Consider the following 20,832-nt stretch of genomic DNA (forward strand, 5'->3'; position numbering starts at 1 on the left):
TATACTTAGGGTGACCTTATTTTTCTAAGCAATATAGGTAGTTACAAGTTTCAAATATTAACTAAAAATGCTGACTAGGTTCAAGGACATTTTTAGTAAAATATTTACTTATTGGTTAAAACAATTCCTTCCCCTTGTGCAATATTTATCAGTCCCTCAGGCAATATGACACATTTTTTTTTTTTTTTGGCCCTGCTGTCTTTTTTGGCATAATATTAAGTCAGTAGTTAATATAAATGTAAGCTTAAAAGAAAATAGTCAACCAATATCATATTTAATCAAGAAAAATAATTAAGATATATTAGAAAAAACTTGAAATTGTGGAATAGTGAGGTCAAGAGATATTTTTTAAAACCAGCAATTCAAATTCTTCTGAGGGCAGCAAGGTGGTGCAGTGGATGGAACACCAACCCTAGAGTTCAAAATACAACCTCATGGGACAGCTAGGTGGCGCAGTGGATAGAGCACCAGTCCTGAAGTCAGGAGGACTTGAGTTCAAATCTTGTCTCAGACACTTAACACTTCCTAGCTCTGTGACCCTGGGCAAGTCATTTAACCTCAATTATCTCGCCAAAAAAAATAATAAAATATGACCTCAGAACACTTGACATTTATTGCCCAGTGACCCTGGACAAGTTGTTTATCTCTCTCTGCCTCCTCCCCCCCCCAAAAAAAAAAAAAGAAGAAAAAGAAAAAGAAAAAAGAATCCTGATTATGATATACTGGGTGTGTGATCTTGGGCAAATTACCTACCCTCCTAGTACTTATAAGACTCTTAGATTAAATAGCAGAGAAGATGCTGACCTTAATAGGAGAAGGGAGTTTTCAGAAGATACCAAACTAATGAAGTCAGTCGCATATCCAGTCTTTCCCTACTTATTTGATTTTATATTTAACTTAAATGTTTGGATGCATTTTGGAACTATGATTATACTCTAGATAAAAATATTTGAGGAAATTCAGCAAATAAAATTCTTCTAATTGTATTGAAATGAACTATGTTCTGAGGTTCCTTTCAGAGCTGACATTCTGTGTTCATAGTACCCTACTACTACTATTTTATCTCTGCTGGCACTTTGTAGCTATGTGATCTCATGTAAAAAGTCACTTGTTTCTCTGCTTTTGATTCCTTAATTGTAAAATGAGAATAATAATTGCATCTGCTTCCCAGGGTTGTTGGGAGGATCACAAGACAACATTTAAAAAGTACTTAGGACAGTTATCTGAAATAATAGACATCCATATAAATAATAGCTATTATTTTATGATCTAAGATCTTCTCCCTCCTTCCCAAAGTTCTGTATTTGGGGGAAAATATATAGTCCTAATTCTTGGGAGGGCTATTTTGGAGGGAAGCTTACTCTGAGGGTTGTTTGTATTTGAATTCTCATTACAAATTTAAATGAGGAAAATATCAATATTAAGTATCTCAATATTTCTGGAAAACAAACGTTTTCCAGATGACTAGCTAGATTTCTGCTTTAGGTATAGATTGGCTAGATAGTCTAGACTATCCCTTCTAGGTCTGAAATTTTGTGATTCTGAGAGTAATAGCCTGCTGACATTTATAAAACATTTTATGATTTATCAAATACATATACTCTCTCATTTGATCCTCACAATAACTGAGATAAGGAATATCTTATTTTTACAGCTGAAACGTGAAGTACTTAAGTAACTTTTCTGGATATCAAATAGAAAATGAGAAAACTCACAAGTTAGTTAATCTATGTGGGCCTTTGTGTCCTTATTTTAAAAATAAACAAAATAACAGAGAAGGTCTATTCAGTATATTTTATAAAACTTTATTTTAAAAGCAATTATGTAGCCATGAGAGTGGTACATTTGGGGAAGAGTGATATAAGAATATTATGGTTTTACATCTTGGTTAGTCTTGTAAAAAAAAGTTATTTGGTTTCAAAGCAATATAATAACTCATAAACAGGAATATTCATTAATAGTTAAAGCAATTAACAACTTGGAAAGTATTTTTAAAAGTTTCTCATTTTTGCAAAAGGGAGGATTGCTAAATCATTGATTTTTATACATTCTTGGCCCTGTATTTGACTTCCTGAGATTTTTTTTAGAAAATTCACCCAGTTTCTATGGTAACCGAACATGGTCCTATGATTTGAAGAGAGTTATCTGCAGTCATATTGAATCTTATGCGTCAGCAACAAGGGACTCTTCAGCAAAATGTTATCTTTGTGTGGCTGACAGGGAATTTTCACGGTATAGTTAAAATATACTTAAAATTTCTACTTGATTATGCTAATATATAGGGGATCATTAGCTGAGAGATTTTTTTTTTTTTGCATCATTAGCCTTGACTTAGGTAAATGAATTAACATTACTAATGGTTTTTTGAACATTGAGTCTCATGAATTTCAGTAAGGTTGATAGAATTCAGTTCTAACCAAAATGGCTGGCTAAAGACAAACCAAAAAAATGAAGCCATCTCTAATTTTTAGAAAGCTTAGAAGAAACATATTTTAAATAAATTTTAGTGTTATGATTTTTTAAGGTTTAACATTTTGCCTTCTCTAAATGTATAACAAAAGAAAATCTGTGATAATTTACATTATTTGTATATATTTAGATACATTCTCATGTTTTATATACTTGTACATATTTTAAATTAGTTCTGATTACATTTTCTCTGGATTAAAATATAGACTCCTCAGCTTGGCATTTAAAATTTTTCACTTGTTCTGATTCCCCTCTCCCATCATGATTCATAAAGTAATCTGTATTTTAAAAAATAAATTGGAAAAAAAAAAAAAACTTTCACAATTGATTTTCGCCTAAACGGATCTTGTGACCCCTTGAAGTTGGCATTCTGTCACAATTTTACCTTTGTATAGACAGACTGTCCCCCATGCCTGAACTATATTCCCTTAATTTAACAGCTTAGACTCTTCCATTCAGCTCATATGACTAACCTGTATGTGTAGGAAGGCTTTCTTGATCCTGCTAAATATAACTGGTTTCTGTCCCTTAAAATTATCCTGGGTATACTTAACTTTTTACATGTAAACTAGACTAGAAGCTTAAATAAAATGTAAATCCTTGCGTGCAGGAAGTATTTTGTTTTTATCTTTGGCAAAAATGAGACAATATAATAATATACTGAATGAAGAGTTAATTGTCCTTAAACCAAAGAAAGATTGGGCTCATTTGTTGCTTCTGACACATATGACTCTGGATAAGTCACTTAATTTCTCAAGAATCTAGTCAGTTCTCTATTAAGTCTACATTGGTAGCAAGGGTTTCACTACTTGGGAGTTAGGAGTACCTGTAATGAAATTACAGGTTTAGTTTCTAGCTCTTCTGTCTACTTGTGTTCTTTAGATCCCAGTATAATACCTTGAATGTAGTGTTTAATAATGGTTGGATTGGATTGGAAAGTGAGGTGTAAAAGAGAAGGGAAAGGTTAGAAAAGAGGATTTAAAAGAAAAATTTTCTGTATGCTAAGATAAATATGGAAATATTCTTCCAGCAAAATGTATTCTAGTTATTACTTAGGTCCTTTGCTTTGTTCCTGATGTTATAACCAGTAATTTGGAGGGGCCTGGCATGGGAAAAAAAAAAAATCTCCAATTTATTTTAGCATTCTTTGGAACTGTTTTTGGAATGCCTCAGATGTTGAGTGATTGTTTTTTCACATCCAGAAGCTTTTATTTGTAGGAATAAGAGTGAATGAAAAGTACTTGTCTTTTGGATTAGGTATTTTTTTTTCCTGACTCTTCTGTGATGATGCTAATAGGTGATATTAACATTAGTTTTGGGAATATTTTAAAATTTTACTTTGGACATATATATGTTTAATGTTTTGCTAATAGGAAAGAATTAGAAAATTGTGTTTTAAATTTCTCCTGAAATTCATATTTTCATTTGGGATGTTTTTATTTCAGTTCTAATTTAAAAGGATGTTCTTTAGACTATTTTTATTATCATTTCCTTGGAAATATTTCAAATGTGGAATATAGTTCAGAAAAATGTTTAATAATTTTATTTAATTTAAAAAATTTAAACATTTTCCCATGACGTTATTTATTTTATTGTGAAATGCATAGAATTTTTAAAATAGCCCTTTATTAAGTTGCTGAAAAATTTGTGAAAAAATGAAATCTGAAGGTAAACTATAAATGAGTGAAGGAAATAATTCCATACTTAAAAACCTCTTTATGTTCAATAATTTAACTTTGTGTTCTCCTTTAAACTGGGAGGCAACTTTGCAAAGTGATGAATAAAGGCAGTTGGGCTTAAAGGCAGAAAAATCAGGGTTCAACTGCTGCCTCAGACATATTCTAGTTATGTTCCCCTAGAGAAGGTATTATGTCCTGTCTGGATTTCAGGATCATAACCAGTCAAGAATTTATTACTGACTTACCTTGTGTCAAATACTATCCTTGTATAGAGAGGGAAAAAACCAAACAAGGCTTTGCTCTTAAGGACCTTACAGAAGAAGAAACAATACATTTTTTATTTAGATTTTGTTTTAATAGTATTTTATTTCTCCAATTACATATAAAGATAGTTTGCACCTTTCGTTTTTGTAAGGTTTTGTGTTCCAATTTTTTTTTTCCCTCACTTCTTTTCTTACCTCCCTCCTCTTCATGCCTCGGAGCAGTCTGATGTAGGTTATATGTGTACATTCATTTTTAGTGTATTTCCATATGAATCATGTTTGGAAAGGAAAATCAGAAGGAAAAAAAAAGGGGAAAAACCACAAGAGAGGGGAAAAAAAAAACATACTTCAATCTTCATTAGCTCCATAGTTTTTTTTTTTTTGGAATTGCCTTGAATAACCTCATTGTTGAAAAGAGTCAAATCCATCTCAGTTGACTGTCACATGATCATGTTGTTACTTGTACAATGTTCTCTTGATTCTGTTCACTTCACACATCATCAGTTCATATAAGTCTTTGCAGACTTTTCTTAAATCATTTTGCTGATCATTTCTTATAGAACAATTATATTCTATTACATTCATATACCATAACTTACTCAACCATTCCCCAGTTGATGGGCATCCATTCAATTTCTAGTTTCTTGCCACCACAAAAAGATCTGCTACAAACATTTTTGTACATGGGAGTCGGTCCTCTTTTGATTTCTTTGGGACACAAACCCATTAGTAGCAATGCTGGGACAGTGTATGCACAGTTTTATAGCCCTTTGGGCATAGAACAACATATTTAAGTCAGTACATCTAAGACATATACAAAATAGATGGAAAGGCCATCTTTGAAGAAGTTAGTAGCAGTTGAAAGGATTATGAAGTGCTCCATTTAGCAGATGTCTCAGGTTCAGAGCTAGAGGGACTTGAAAGGCTATCTCATTTACCCAAACTGAAGCCGGTAGAGGTTGGGACTTGGCCAGAAGCCTATGGATGACATAGAAATCCAGATCCTCAGATTGTTCTTTTCACTGTAATGTTCTTCTGTGGTAACCTCGTTGCTCCCCATCTCAAGTCTCTTTCCTCTCCATCCTACATAATTGGATTTGTAGCTCTGACTTTTGTCACTCCTGTATTCAGTAATTCCTCTGTTTGGCAGTTGAGGACTCCTAATCTGCCTTTACCCTCCCCTTTAGCCTCATTATATATTATTTTTACCTTTCCCACAATTGAGCCAAACTCAACTTCTTATTGTTCCTCACACATATCCTCTCTCTCTCTACTTCTGACTGCAGTTTGGCTGCCTTCTATACCTGTAATGCATACCTAACTCACCTTTTTTTAGAATCCTTTGTTTTTTCAAAACTTTGCTTAAGTCCTACCTATTATCTGAAGCTTTTTTTTTTTAATCCCTCCCCAAAAACAAACAAAAAACTTTTACTTTATATTTATTCTCTACATATTTATTAATGTAAATGTCATCTTCCCTTTGAAATGCCCCCAAAAATGAAAATACAGGACAGCCAAAATAATGTAAATTTAAGAGCATTTATTGCTAGCTGGCCAGCGACTGAGCCCCACCATAACAGGGGAGTCAGCCCTGAGCAGTTTTGGGGAACCCATATTTATAGAAGAAAACCACAGGAATGCTCTAAAACATTTATCACACTAAAAATTCCATTCCCAGACAGGAGGCAAAGGTTAACAAGGAGACAATATTTCTTTAAGTTTTATGTTTGTGAAGTAATCAAAGTTTCTGGTTATAGATAAGATTTAAGATGGCACATCTGGGGGCCATGTGTGCCTGCATTTGGAAACAAAAAATACCACCTGTGTTAGGGAGGGAAAAGCTGGTAACATAGTTTTCACTACAGACAGAATTCAAACAAAGATAATATTCTCACCATCTCAGAAGTAAGGGACAGGGGTTGGTGTCCTTCCATTTCATCTTTGCCTTCCCCTTCCCTCCTTAGGGTAAGCTTTCTTGAGGCTGTTTCATTTTTCTCATGGTTTCCCCATCACCTAATACATTATCTGTCATATGAAGGACATAGAATCATAAATTTAGACCTAGAAGGACAAATGTCCCCTAGAAGGGACATTTTGGGGTTAAGTCCAACATCTTCATTTTATAGATGAGGTAATTGAGGCTTAGTGAGATTAAGAACTTGTTCATATAACTAATAAATGACTGAGACTGGATACTTTCCAGTATACTATACTGTTTTTGATGAAATTACAGGTCTTTACTAGATTTTTTTCCCCCACTTTACAAATATTCTTCTTAAGGGAATACACTATTTTAGATAGCATACCTTTTTTAAAAAAGGAAAACAAAAAAATATTTTGCCCTTACAGTTTTGCAAATTAGGAAGTAATTCTTGAACATAGATGTCTCTTAGCGCAAAACTTCTTAAATTGTGGGTTACATCTTGTATGGGGTTGAGTAACAGGGGTGGGGTTACAAAATTGTGATTTATTATCAGTAAATGTTTGATTTGTACATCTGTTTTTCATACCTATATACCTGGAGTCGCATAAAAATTTCTTGGGTGAAAAGGGGACCACAAGTAGAAAAAATTTAAGAATCCCTGTAGTGTAGAATATGACATAATTGAAAGGTTGTATTAGTGAAGAATGTGAATTTTGTCCTTTCCATTTTTATTCAGGTTTTATTTTACAATTTTTTACTTTTTATAATGACAATAAGAGTAATATATAAGTAAAATTAAAGCACTCATAAAATGGAGACTATGAACTTTTTATAACTTGCTAAAAAGTTTACAAATAATTTACAGTCTATTGAATTTTTTGTTTTTCTTTTCTTGTTTACATATTTTAGTATGTATATTTTTCATTGGAAGTTAAAATTTGTTCTTTTAAAAAATCTTTTAAAGATTTTTTTCTGAACTGTATCTTCTAAAAACCCACATTTTCCTTTTTCTGAAAGGAAATTAAAGAGGAAAAAGGATATCACATGCCATTTCAGGTGGAAAATATTGGCCTACTATCATCATGGCATTGCTAGTCTATGTGAAAAATGATGATTCATTTTTCCTACCACAAAAACCCTCATTATTTCTTTAATGAACACTTAGATTTTGGTGATGAATTCAGAGCATCTTTCTGCTAATGCAAAGAAAAGTTTGTTTCATTTGCACTTAGTAGAAATTAGCTTATTAAAATTGTTTTAAATATAATTTAATATTTCTATGTACTAAAATAAATAGAGAAAGTAACTCTAGATTGTTAAGTTTGTAAAAATATGGCTTATTTTTTAGGTCTTTTTGTCTCACCTGTCCAACTAAAAAGACCCAATAACTTTTTTTTCCCTTTCCTTTCAAAATTGTTTTCCTTGACTTTTAGATTTTGTACATTTAGACTGTGTGTGTGTTATTGTGAAGACAGCTACAAATATTCTTTTTGTTCAGATTAGTAGGTTCTGTTGACTTAGGGGGTTTTTAATGTAAAATCATCTACAATTTTTAATAATTATTTGCTTTTCATTTAGCAGGTGAAGTATATGTCTGGAAATTAAAATTTCAAGAGTAACAATTTAATTAGTTTTGGAAGTTCAGACTTTCTAGGAATTCTAATGAGATCTTAATTGTAATTATTAGAATTAAGTTTACCTTGGTCAATTCTGTTCATGGTTTCTATCAGAATTTCCCAAATTTTTAATCTATTTAATATTATCCATTCTTGAAGAACAACCCTTCTTTTTGGTAGGTTGTTGTTCCTTTCCTCAATCCTACTTTTTAAAAGTTTGGTTAATTACTTGGATAAAGTATTGAGGTGTACAGTATTACAATGGGGTTGATCTCATAAATTATTCTTTCCAATAGTATATATTGTGATTAATCCATATATGATTTTTCATTCTGTGTAACACTTATCTATGTCATCTTGTAATTCCTTCATATAAAGGATCTACCTAACAGGCTGAAAGTCTTCCTTTAAGTCTTTTAAAATTAAGAGGAACTAGTGTACCATACAGACTTTGTTATGGTTTATTTTTGAAAAGTAACTAATCTGCCTCCTTTTAAAAGTCATACATTTCTTGGTTAACAAAATCTTTTACAATAAAGTCACTTGTAATTTTGAGTCCTTGAAAATCATTTTACTTTATAACTTATAGTCTCATAGCAGAATAGATTGAGTGAATTGGATTCCAACCAAGAAATATACTTTCTTTGGTAGAATTCAGGGCCCAATCAGTATAGCCTTTGACAATTTTTGAATGAATGCTATATATCATGATGAAAATATGGAACGGGGGCAGCTAGGTGGCACAGTGGCTAGAATAACAGCCCTGAAGTCAGGAGGACCAGAGTTCAAATGTGGCCTCAGATTTACTTAACACTTCCTAGCTGTGTGACTCTGGGCAAGTCATTTAACCCCAAATGCCTCAGGGAAAAGAAAAAAAGAAACTATGGAATGGGATTTTTGTGGAGGGATAACAAAGTAGTGAAAAAGAACTTTAATCAAGATCATTTGATTCCACATTTAAAACTTTCCACAACACCACTTTGTCTATCTAAGGAGTAAAAGAGTTTGAAGAAGAAATGTTAAAAGATGATTGTTTTAGTTGCTTTGAAAAAGCCTCTTCCTCCCCACACACAGAATACTTGTTTAAAACTAGTGGAAGCAACAGTGAAGTGGGTAAAGCTGCTGCAATTGTGAGTAGATTATTAGTCATTTTTTTGTTTACAATTACAGGTTATGTAGAATGTAACATTTTATGTGTTGCCCAGTAAGCCCACAAATTGTTGTTTCAGCAAGTAATGAGATTAATGTCATTTAATTTAAATTCATTGCTAAGATAATGGAACATTGACTGCCTTATCTCCAATGTTGTAGAATGAGGTTTCAATGCTTGTTTTTAAAGAAATTAAAGATGATTTTGCTACATATTCTGCTTTTCAGAAAAATTGACCAATTAAGAATATGTGATCTCTTGGAAATGAAGTGTATAGGCCCATTGGGAAAATTTGTGTATATTTAAGTTGAACAATAGGGGGAAAGTTTGTCATAATTAATAAATATGTAAATATAAATATATTTTACTATTATATTAAAAAAGTAAAAAGTTGAAAGGTAATCTTTTAGTAATTTTGGAGATGGAGTAGTAATTTAGAAAACATCCCTAAAGATTATGAAGTTTTGGGCAAGAAGTTGAAGACTTTAGAGGGACAGGTATTATTTCATGGTATCTATATATCTCTACCAAGCTAGATAGAATAGAGAAAGAATATCAGTAGAGAATTGACTTTAATTTACAAGAGACAAAATCTCATGTAGGTTAATTAAAGCTCTGTTCTTGACATGCTGAACCTGATGAATACAAAATTCAAAAAAGAAACAAAAAATAAAACTCAAGACCTCAAATGTCTGTTTTCTTATTTACAAGAATAACATGCAAGGTAAATTAGCTTTCGAAGTACTACTTCTCTGAAACTAAACTGAATGGGAGGGGACTTACTGAAATAGTACTCTGAAAGAGTATATTTTGCTCAGATGGAACAGGATAGCTATAATGGGTGATAGAGTGGCATTGTATATTATTTCTCACATAAATGTGAGAAAATTCAGGAAAGGAGGAAGCATGGTGAAGATTATTGAATTGATAATAATAGTAATAATAACATTTATATAATACTTCAAAGAAAAATTTTTTTCAAATCCGGTAACTTTTCTGCTTCACAAAATCTTTGGTTTTGAAGAACTGTTGAATTCAGGACTAAACTTTATTGATTTAATTTTTCTACTTTTAAAAACTTAAAAATTTGATGACTTTTAAATCATTGTATTTAATATACCTCCAGTTATATTTCTTGTATCAGATAATAAAACTTAATCTTCTTATGTTCTGAAAATTTAATCACACTTTAAACAAAGGAGTAGATTATTCAAGCAAAACTATCTTATATCTCTAAAAATTTTAAATTACTATGAGCATCAAAATCCTCCTCTGAAGTTAAATATTTTTATGTCACAAAATTTTTTTCAAAAGCAATCAGAAATGTTTTCTACCTAGCAAAAATTACAGGTTATCACTTTAATTTACAACTAACGTACATGACTCCAATTATTTTAGATTTCAAAAGGGAGAGAAATGAGAAAGGGCTTTGTAAATCCAAGTTTCATTTTATTTGACACATAATGTTTGGGTTTTATTTGTAAATAAAGTCTTATTTCTAAATAACTTACATACAATAGATCTAGTGTTCTTAATGTTGCCTTTCTTATTAGTAGCCCTTGCTAGTGTAGCACAGGACTGGAAGAAACAAGGGATGGCAGATGGCAAATAGGTGAATTATGGTGTGTGAATGTAATGGGTAGAATATTATTGTATCAAAGAAATAACAAAAGGGATAATTTATAATCTTGGGAAGATATATATGAACCAATGTAGAATAGCGAGCAATGTAGAAGAGTTTATACAGTATTGTGTTAATACAGTATTCAATGTATTAAAAAAAATTGGGTCAAAGTGGTGATCAGTCATGACTCTGAAAGACTAATGATACAGCATGCTCTCCATCTCCTGACATAGTAATGGACTAAAGATTTTAAAAAAGAAATACATTTTTGTATTTGACCAATATAAGACTTAGTTTTTCTTGACTATACTTTTTTCCCCTAACTATGCTTATTTGTTACAAAAGAGATTAATGATAACCAAAAGAAGGAGAAAAGAAAGAGGTGTTGAAGCAGTTTTTTAGAATGCAAAAAAACAGAAGGAAGTTCAGAGGGTGAAAAGACATAGCTTTGAAACTAATTACTGAATTCATTATGTTAAAAAAATACAAGCAATATGGAATAGAGATGTAATTTAAAAGTTATTTTTGGCTTTTTTCTTTTGGTATATAGAAATGTTCATTTTGTTAGTGTTTGTCAAAGTAATAAAGCAATTATTTTAGAAGAAGGGATGATGCTAACTTAGATTAGTTGAAAATGAAATTTAACTTAAAAAATATGAACTAAATAAGTTATTCAAATAATTTTCCAGCAGAAATTGTTAACTGTGATACTAACATATCAAAGTCAAAGAAAAAAAATGGTTGTTACCTGTTTCATTTCAGATGGTTTTTCCATTTCTTTGTTACTAAATCTGTACAGTTGAGATAGTAACATTTCACATTCAGCATCTTGTAAAAGTGTCCAAAAAAACCCCAAATAAATCATATTTTAAACTCTTGTAGAACTTACATTGAGTCACATTTTATAGCTACAAAGCAGCAATATTTCATGTTGGGTCTTTGCTTGTTAGTCTGCCCAAATCTACTTTAAAATTCTCATGTGTATGTGTTTGTGTATGCATGCAATAGCAAATTATCATGCTTCATACATATTAGCTTACATGTTAAAATCTAGTACTAATTCTTACAAAAATGAATATTGAAAACTGTCTTTACTTGTATTTGGAAAAATAAAATACTATTGAGAAAATGTAATATAATACAACACAAATGCATTGCCACCAATATGAAGCAGTAGGATTAGCAGAGAAAATCTTTTTGAGTCATTCACTGCAAAGTTGCCTTATATATGTGTGCCATGAATACCTAAGGATGATTAGATAAAAACATGTATCCAACTTAATCTAAGCTAAATCACTCTTAGAAAAATAAGCCAAAGCAATTTATTGGAAGAATAATTTCATCATTTTTACTCAAGAGTTGAATAGAATGGCAGTGTGAGTGAGGTGTGACTAAAGAATCCTGGACTTGGAATCAAGAAAACATAGTTTAAATTCTGTGTGAATATGCATGCTATGTATTCTGGGTATTTAACTTCCCTGAGCCTTAGATTCCTTATCTGTAAAGTATCAAGATTTAAGCTTGATGCTTTTTTAGGGTCCTTTCTATCTTCCAAGCTATGATCCCATGATCTGTGGATAGTGAATTGATAGCCAATTGATAGAATCTTTATCTATAAAATTATTTGTAAAATCTTAAGGATATGGGTAATTAAAAATTTATGTCTACATAATATTTCATAATAAATAGAGGGAAGCAGTAGAGAGAAAAACTATTTTAAAGAAATTTGTTGAAACAACTGTCCTCCTGAGACAAGATGTTTAAGAATGAAACTAGAAGAAATATAAGATGGAAAAGGATCTATAAAGTTTTTTAATAAGTTCTTTTTATTTACCATTCAGGACAATGAAACTACTATATTTGCACTCTGTAAAGGAAAATACTAATTAGATATATATTGCTGAATAATATATAATACCACAGTGCTAAGTTTTAAGTATTAAGTTTTTGAGCTGTGACTATGGTGCTTGATTAGATAAACTTATGTGGAACTTGAATACACTAAAAGAGAACAGTTTTATTTCCCTTTATTTTTCAGAACTTTTTATCCTTACACTTAATCCTACATTCTTCCACCTTTTCACTCCCTTTATAGACAGAACTCTTTGAGACAAAATCTGTGGTCAAATTTATCTTTTATCTTCCTAAACTTAGTATTGTACCTTGTACATAGTATATTTAATAAATATTTGTTGAATTTGGATAAAATGGAGATACTAATATCACTATAGTGAGATTGTTGTACTTCCTATCGAAATGAGCATTATATTATATTTTCAAAAAGAAGATAAGAAGTTTTTTGAGGAGGTGGAAATATTTATTAGAAATCTCAATTGTTCAGTTGAGATGATCATATATTTCTGTTTTAAAGATTATTAGGAAACTTTTGTCTCCTGTAATTAGTGGCATTGAATGTAAAATTTTTTGTATTTTGTGGAATACAATTTCAAGGAGAATTATTATGCAGCTATATTATGCAAAGTCACTAATGTTTTCTTTCACCATCTTCAATAGATAAAAATAATGAAGTTTAGAAGCAACTATTTGAACTTAATTAAGGATTCATTGTTAGACATTGCCCCATCAAGAAAGCAATAATATTCTAGGATTTAGAACTGGAAGAGACCTCAGAGATGACCTCCTCTCTTAAGAACCAGGAGAAGTTGTACCCAAGTGGATAAAATCACAAATCTTTTAAGGTATTCAAGTTCTGCATAGTAAGGCAATATTATTAAAAATGTTTTAAAAAATTATCTATATTGCTTTATTGCAAAACAATGGAGTTTGGGATGGTACCTTTCCCCTTGAAAGATTTTACAAGAATGGGAAAGGAAAAGTATATGGAACATTGGACTATATCCCCTTTTTGCCTTCCTGAGACTTAATTCACCTAGAGCTTGAAATGTTTGTCAGAACTATGGGCACTCAGCATGTTCTCACTACAGGATCTAATTAAGGTAAATATTTGCATTTTTATGTAAAGATTTGAATCTTTGTATTTTATGGAGTTATTTTTTTATATATAGATATTCTTAACAGTTTTATAAAATTGATTTTTGGTTAAAATTAATTAATTCAGACTTTATCTTGATTCAAATTTAATGTTAGAGATGGGATCTTTGGAAGTGGCAATAACTCCTTAATAACTGGTCCTGATTATAGTCTAGCCCTTATCATGAGGGAATTGGCTCTTGAGGAGAAGGGAGAAGCTTTCTTCATCTCTTGCCAGCCCTCTGTCAGAGATCAGGCAAGCCCCTAATTGAATCCTTAGCTTTCATGCTGAAAAATAACTCCTGTGGATATACATCCTAGCATTTGTATGTGCTACAGCCTGAGCTACTGCTGACCTACAAAAGAAGGTTCTTGCTACCCAAAATCCTTGGCACTCTCAAATGGTTCAATCTCAGAGATTTTACAATAGAAATGAACATTAAAGAACAAGCATTACTATCTACTTTGCCACTGTGCCCTAAGGATCATGGGACTTTTCCATCTCATCATCTCACCTGCAGTTGAAACCTTGTACATGTACTATATGTCCCCTTAGATAGAATGAGCTCCTGGAGATCAGGGACCATCTTATTTTTTCCTCTGTTTCCCCAGTGCTTTGCACAAAGCAAGCACTTAATAAATATTAAATTCATTAAAATGTTTGTGTTTGGATAATTATATGGTTTGACTTTATTTTGAAAATTAGGCTTGTATGCAAGAATTTGAAATTAAAAATTGAATAATACTAGTTAGCACATTTGCTAACTTGCACCTTGTTTTAAATGATCACATAGAGGGAATAGGAAATGAAAATTTGAAATAGTTTTTTAACAGATAGGTTTTTTTTAATTAAAGCCTTTTATTTTCAAAACATATATTTAGTTTTTCTTAATTATATCTAAGCTTTAGGTTATGGTGTTTTTCTGTAACAGAGGTAGAATGTAAAATATATATCACTTCTAAAGACTAGTTCTCTACTTCTTACTGGATCAAGCGTGTTAGTATAATGATAAAAAGATCTATAAATTAGGGATTCAAGTCTAATCTCTGACATGTAGTGGTATATGACCTTGGACAAGTCATTTAACTTAGAAAGCTCCAGATAATTTTCAAAGTTTGCAGAACAGTGGCTGATGTGTTCATCAAGGGAGTTCATTCAAAGGGGAACTCCCAACTTTGATTGAAATCATAGGTGTGAATCTTCCAAAATGATAGTAAAGATGGGATTAAATATTTGATTCTTAAAAATCATTTTACTTTTACATAGTTAAATATATTCCAGGGCCTTACATTCTTAACACCAGCCAATTTATAAATCAGTACTGTTGGAGAAAAGGAAAACTGAATGCGCAGTGCAGCCTATTACGTTGGAAAAGTTAAAAACTAATTTTTCTTATTCTAAGTTGTCACTACTCTTATCCATCAACAGTTGAACAACGTGATTGCACTTTGAAATATATGCTAAAAAGTTGTAGGGACAGTGTATTGTATTGGGTACTTGGGTTTGATTGGGCTCCAGATCAGGAACATCTGGGTTCCATTAATGATAATAACAACAATAACATTTATATAGTGTTTGCTATGGACTAGGTATTGTGTAAGATGCTTTACAGTGATTATCTCATTAGATTCTCGCAAGATATGGATACTTTTGTCTCACAGGGAAGTATGTGTTATTATTTTCATTTTATAGATGAGGAAACTGAGGCAGCCTAGTGTTCTGTAGTCCCCCATATGCTTTGGATAAGGCATCTGACTTCCTAGTAACCTAGATAATTTATCCAGACTGTTAATGCAGAATAGTAGAAGATTTGCATTGGTAGAAGGGACTTCCTCACCAGAATTTCCTAGTGAAATCATAGGTCTGAACAAAACAAAAATGAAAATAATTGAGCATTTTGAACAATTTAGTCTCATTGTCAGGTGTCTGCTATGAGGTTAAATCATTGGTCAAATCTAGTAGAATGCGTAAGCTATTTGGGATCATTAAAATGTTGAATATTTTAAATATGAAAAATTGATCTGATGAACTTGAGTTGGGAAATAGCCAAGCAGAATGGTTTGCATATTGTTTTATTTTCATTAACTATATCAGAAAACTTTGAATTATTGTGAATTTGTTAAAATAAAATTTGTTTTCAGTTGCAGAATGAGGAAGAATCTGGAGAGCCTGAGCGAGTTGTTAGTGATGCTCCTCCCCCATACAGCAGCATCTCTGCAGAGAGTGCAAGTAAGTGGAAAAGGACTGAACTGCCTCACTCTTTTTATTCCCAGGGAAATTTCTTTTTCTAATATATCATCACAAACGATTGCCTTGTTATCTTTTTTTTTTTTTTTTTTTAAACTGATCTGGAATTAGGGGAAAGCAAAAATGTTTGAATAGTGCTTTTGGGGTTAGCCTCATTAAATTTCTATTTGTTTAGGAGAGGCAGAGCAAAACTGAGGCTATTTGAAAATGAACCAGAGGTCCAGAGGGCTAGAGGGCTATGGTTTTTTTTTCCCTTTGGTCTGTAACTTCAAGGAGTACTCGGAAAAATTTTCAATTGGTTAATAAACAACTGGATTCTTATTTTAAAGAGTAAGAATCTTTATCTAGAGAGTCTTTGGAAGATCATTTGTTATGGCCAATATGTTTCTGAGTAGGTTAAAATTTAGTCCTTTAAATATCAGCAAGAGTACCAACATTAAAAATTTAACTATTTTGGCAGGAAAATTTTCCAAAATATAGAGTGAACATATTTTAACCTTTTCTTGATAAGTTAGAGTCTTTGTTTTGAATGTAAGTTAATGGCTTCTGCTGTAATACAGTGGTAACCTCAATCACTTTTGAAGTATGAAGGACTTTTTATAGTCTCATATTATTTTGCTTTTTGAATTCTTTGGCCTCTAGTAGACAGACTTTGAGTTGGTTGGCTAGTTAAACAGTGACTGTATTTTTGAATTTTGAGCAGTGCCAATTGTATCTGATAAATATTGTTGTGTTAACGTGCAATAGAGTTTAAGGTAGTATGCAGTATTATTGAATTATTATTGAATAAGATAGTATTAAGTATTATTTAGGTGTGTTAAAAATGGATTCCATGTCTTTTGGAATTGGAAGCAGATTTTCTAATGGCTCTTTATTTCTATAACTCCTTTCTTTTTCAGATCTCAGAATCTTAGTTCATCATTAAGACATCAAGCAATATTTGGTTATTGATTTGGCATTTTCTTTTAGGTAGTTGTATGGCTTTTTGTAGGGAAAACCTGTAGCTAAATTTCATTGAGCTTGGCATAGCTTTTTTAGAGGGAGGGGGGAACTTAGGCAATTGAGGTTAAATGACTTGCCCAGGGTCACACAGCTAGTAAGTATTAAGTGTTTGAGGCTAGATATGGATTCAGGTCCTCCTGACTTCAGGGCCGGTACTCTCTCCACTGCGCCATCTAGTTGCATCTTGGAGTAGCTATTTAAACATTATATTTAAAACATCTTAAGTTGTATATTTTAAACAAACTCATAGCACTATCTATAGAAATAGGATAATTTAGATTAATTTAGAAATATAAATTATAAGTTTGTTTTAAGCATATCTTCTTATGAATTATGTTTTGAGTAGAAAAGAATAATAGTATATAGAAAAACATACACATTGTTTTTTAAATATCAGTAAATAATGTAAGCGCCAAGCTGCATAGGTCTTGAAACTGTATAGCTTTTCTAACTTCAATAAACATGAGAAGAAATTTTAAAAATAGGAAAATATAATCTTGTTGAATTGTAGGCCATTTTTAGTTCCCACAGGATATTGTAGGAATTTAATGAAACATGAATGTGGGGAGATATTTAAAAAATTTTTTTTAAAATGTTTTTTCTTTGAGCCTTTGACAATAAGGGGCAGTGATCATGAAGTTTCTCATTTTAAAAAGAGAAAAGAAAGGTAATTGGTGTTATACCTGAATTCTGGATCCTAGTTATCAACTTTTTTATATATATAGTTCTTCCATTGTATTAGACCTGTCAGCTTGTAATATAAGTTCATAGAATTAGATCCTTTAGGGACCTCAGAGATCATTTATTCCAGATACTTCCTTTTTCAGATAATAAAACTTAAGCCTACAAAACTTAAATGGCTTTTATGGGTTCTTAGTAGTAATAAAGGTGAGATTTGAGTTCAGGTCTTTTGGTTCTTAAGTCATATTAATTTGTTTCCTTATCTCTGTGATGATGACAGTACTAATTTCCATGCAAATGGTGTTGGATTTGGAGTCCAAAGATGTACCTTCAAATCAGGGTTCTGTCATTTACTGCCTGTGTGACCTTGGTTAAGCTTCTTAAACCTCTTACGTGCCTTAATTTCATTGTCTGTAAATGAGAGAGTTGAATTAGATGATTTTAGAAGTCTCTTTATCTCTAAATCTTTTATCCAATAATGACTCTTCATAATAATGTGCAAAATGCATATACCTAAAAGTAAGAACTTTATTATGATATGAATGTTACCATTTATTTAAAAGATCAATTATTTCTCTTTTAATAGTATTTTATTTTTCCAAATACATGCAAAGATAGTTTTCAGCATTCACCTTTGCAAAACCTTGTGTTCCAAATTTTTTTCCCTCCTTCCCCCAAGACAGCAAACAATCCTCTTCTAAACATATTTCCATATTCGTTGTGCTGCGCAAAATAAATCAGATCAAAAGGGAAAAAACCACGAGAAAGAAAAAAAAACAAGCAAACAAACAACAACAACAACAAAAAGGTGAAAATACTATGCTTTGCTCCACATTCAGTCTCCATAGTTCTCTTTCTGGATGCAGATGGCACTTTCCATCCCAAGTCTTTTGGAATTGCCTTGAATCACCTCATTGTTGAAAAGAGCCAAATCCATCACAGTTGATCATCACATAATCATGTTGTTACTGTGTACAGTGTTCTCTTGGTTCTGCTCACTTCACTCAACATCAGTTCATGTAAGTCTTTCCAGGATTTTCTGAAATCAGCCTGCTCATCATTTCTTGTAGAACAATAATATTCCATTACATTCATATACCATAACTTATTCAGCCATTCCCTAACTGATGGGCATCCACTCGATTTCTAGTTCCTTACCACTACAAAAATTTTTGTACATGTGGGTTCTTTCCCCTCTTTTGTGATCTCTTTGGGATAGAGACCCAGTAGAGACATTGCTGGATCAAAGGGTATGCACCGTTTGATAGCCCTTTGGGCATAGTTCCAAATTGTTCTCCAGAATGGTTGGATCATTTCCCAACTCCACCAACAATGCATTAGTGTCCCAGGTTTCCCACATCCCCTTCAACATTTATCATTATCTTTTCCTGTCATCTTAGCCAATCTGAGAGGTGTGAAGTAGTACCTCAGAGTTGTCTTAATTTGCATTTATCTAATTAATAGTGAAAATTATTATTTCTTAATTGTAATGGAAGGGAAACCATAATCTTCTAAAACATTTTCTTTTTTTCTTTGGTATGTGGTATTACTTTTATGCATCAGGTTAGCTTATTGAATATCTTTTTCTTTAAATCAGTTTTAAAACTAGCTTGCCTTTTGAAAATATACAAGAATTGACAATAGAAGGAGCTGCCCTAAAAACATGACAGGGCAAAGAAGGTCTTAGATTCAAAATTTATTTTTGATAATCTACATAGAAATCATTTAAAAATCATACCCATTGAAAGAATGCATGGCATAAGCAATAAATAAGTTATTTTAAGCTCCTTCTATGAATGTGATTTTTTTTTAAACCTTTCTCTACAGCATATTTTGACTACAAAGATGAATCTGGATTTCCCAAGCCCCCTTCTTACAATGTGGCTACCACATTGCCTACTTACGATGAAGCAGAAAGGACCAAGGCTGAAGCTACCATCCCCTTGGTTCCTGGGAGAGTAAGTATTGGACATGACATAATAACTGTTATGTGGAACTTATATTTGTTTAGTTAGTTATTAGATATGAGCAAAGTGATTACTGGAAATACGAGTGATTTTGAAAGATTATATTCTTGGGGCAGCTAGATGGCGCAGTGGATAGAACACCAGCCCTGAATTCAGGAGGACCTGAGTTCAAATCTGGTCTCAGATACTTCGACACTTCCTAGCTGTGTGACCCTGGGCAAGTCACTTAACCCTAATTGCCTCAGCCAAAAAAAAAAAAAAAGAAAGAAAGATTATATTCTTTTAAAAATAAACTTTCATCTCTTGTTATTAATGATGAAGTAAAGAAAAAAATGGAAGAATCAACATAGGAAAATTCGTTTTTGGATAGAAATTCCATCATGAGGGAAGAAATGATGAAGGTCTAGAAATGATAGAAATCTTTGGAGGATGATTAGTCCATCCTCTACTTTGTGATAGAAAAGGAAAGAAAACCTGAGCATAGTTTGACATGCACTTTTGATTTTGAGATAATATATTTCAAAGTATGCAAAAGAAAGATAGAATCTGATATAGAAAATTATTCAGGAGTACTAAGCCCGGGAAGGATGTGAAAGATGCTCAGTGATGAAGTTTGGAAGATTCAAAGGTAAACAGTTTCAATGATGAAGAAAAATGGGATGTGTTTGAAGAGACTTATCTTAGCATGCAGGATACTTGCCAACTAATCTAGATTTAAAATACACACACACACACACACACACGTACAAGAATGCTGTGTATGAAAAAAATGAATATAGTAGATAGAAGCCCAGGTAACAGAATGAATATTAAAATGTGACACAGTCTTGTAAAAATAGTGTCAGACACTTAACGCTTCCTAGCTGTGTGACCCTAGGCAAGTCACTTAACCCCAGTTGCCTCAGCAAATAAATAAATGAACAGACAAACAAACAAACAAACAAATAAATTAATAAATAAATGGTGTCAGAGATGCTCAATCTCAGAATGAGCCAAAGCCACTAAGGAAAGCTAAACGAATTAAAAGTTGTTGTCATTGTCATCATCTTCATCATTATTGCTATCGTCTTCCTCCTCTTCCTTTTTCTCATCTAATTTTAGATCTATTTTAGAAATTAGACATTTTGGAAAAATATCTAATTTAGATATCTAAATATGTTTAAAATGTCTAATAATACAATAAGATGGAGTCAGAACTGATTGGATGACTGTAGCTAA

At 31.9% G+C, this 20,832-nt stretch overlaps 1 protein-coding gene across 3 annotated transcripts in view; it reads left to right on the forward strand.

The window, feature by feature from the left end:
* The window catches only part of NDFIP1 (Nedd4 family interacting protein 1), a 54,153-nt gene that overhangs the window by 9,067 nt on the left and 24,254 nt on the right, over nucleotides 1–20,832 (forward strand). For 2 of the 3 annotated variants that reach the window (XM_051978627.1, XM_051978628.1), the window contains exons 2-4: nucleotides 15,859–15,946; nucleotides 18,327–18,455; nucleotides 19,475–19,605. In XM_051978627.1, coding sequence (XP_051834587.1) covers nucleotides 15,859–15,946; nucleotides 18,327–18,455; nucleotides 19,475–19,605 — 348 coding nt within the window. The remainder of the gene's footprint in view (nucleotides 1–15,858; nucleotides 15,947–18,326; nucleotides 18,456–19,474; nucleotides 19,606–20,832) is intronic. The other variant, XM_051978629.1, reaches the window with a different exon arrangement.

This window comes from Antechinus flavipes, chromosome 2 (genome assembly GCF_016432865.1).
Source record: "Antechinus flavipes isolate AdamAnt ecotype Samford, QLD, Australia chromosome 2, AdamAnt_v2, whole genome shotgun sequence".
NCBI classification, from domain to species: domain Eukaryota; kingdom Metazoa; phylum Chordata; class Mammalia; order Dasyuromorphia; family Dasyuridae; genus Antechinus; species Antechinus flavipes.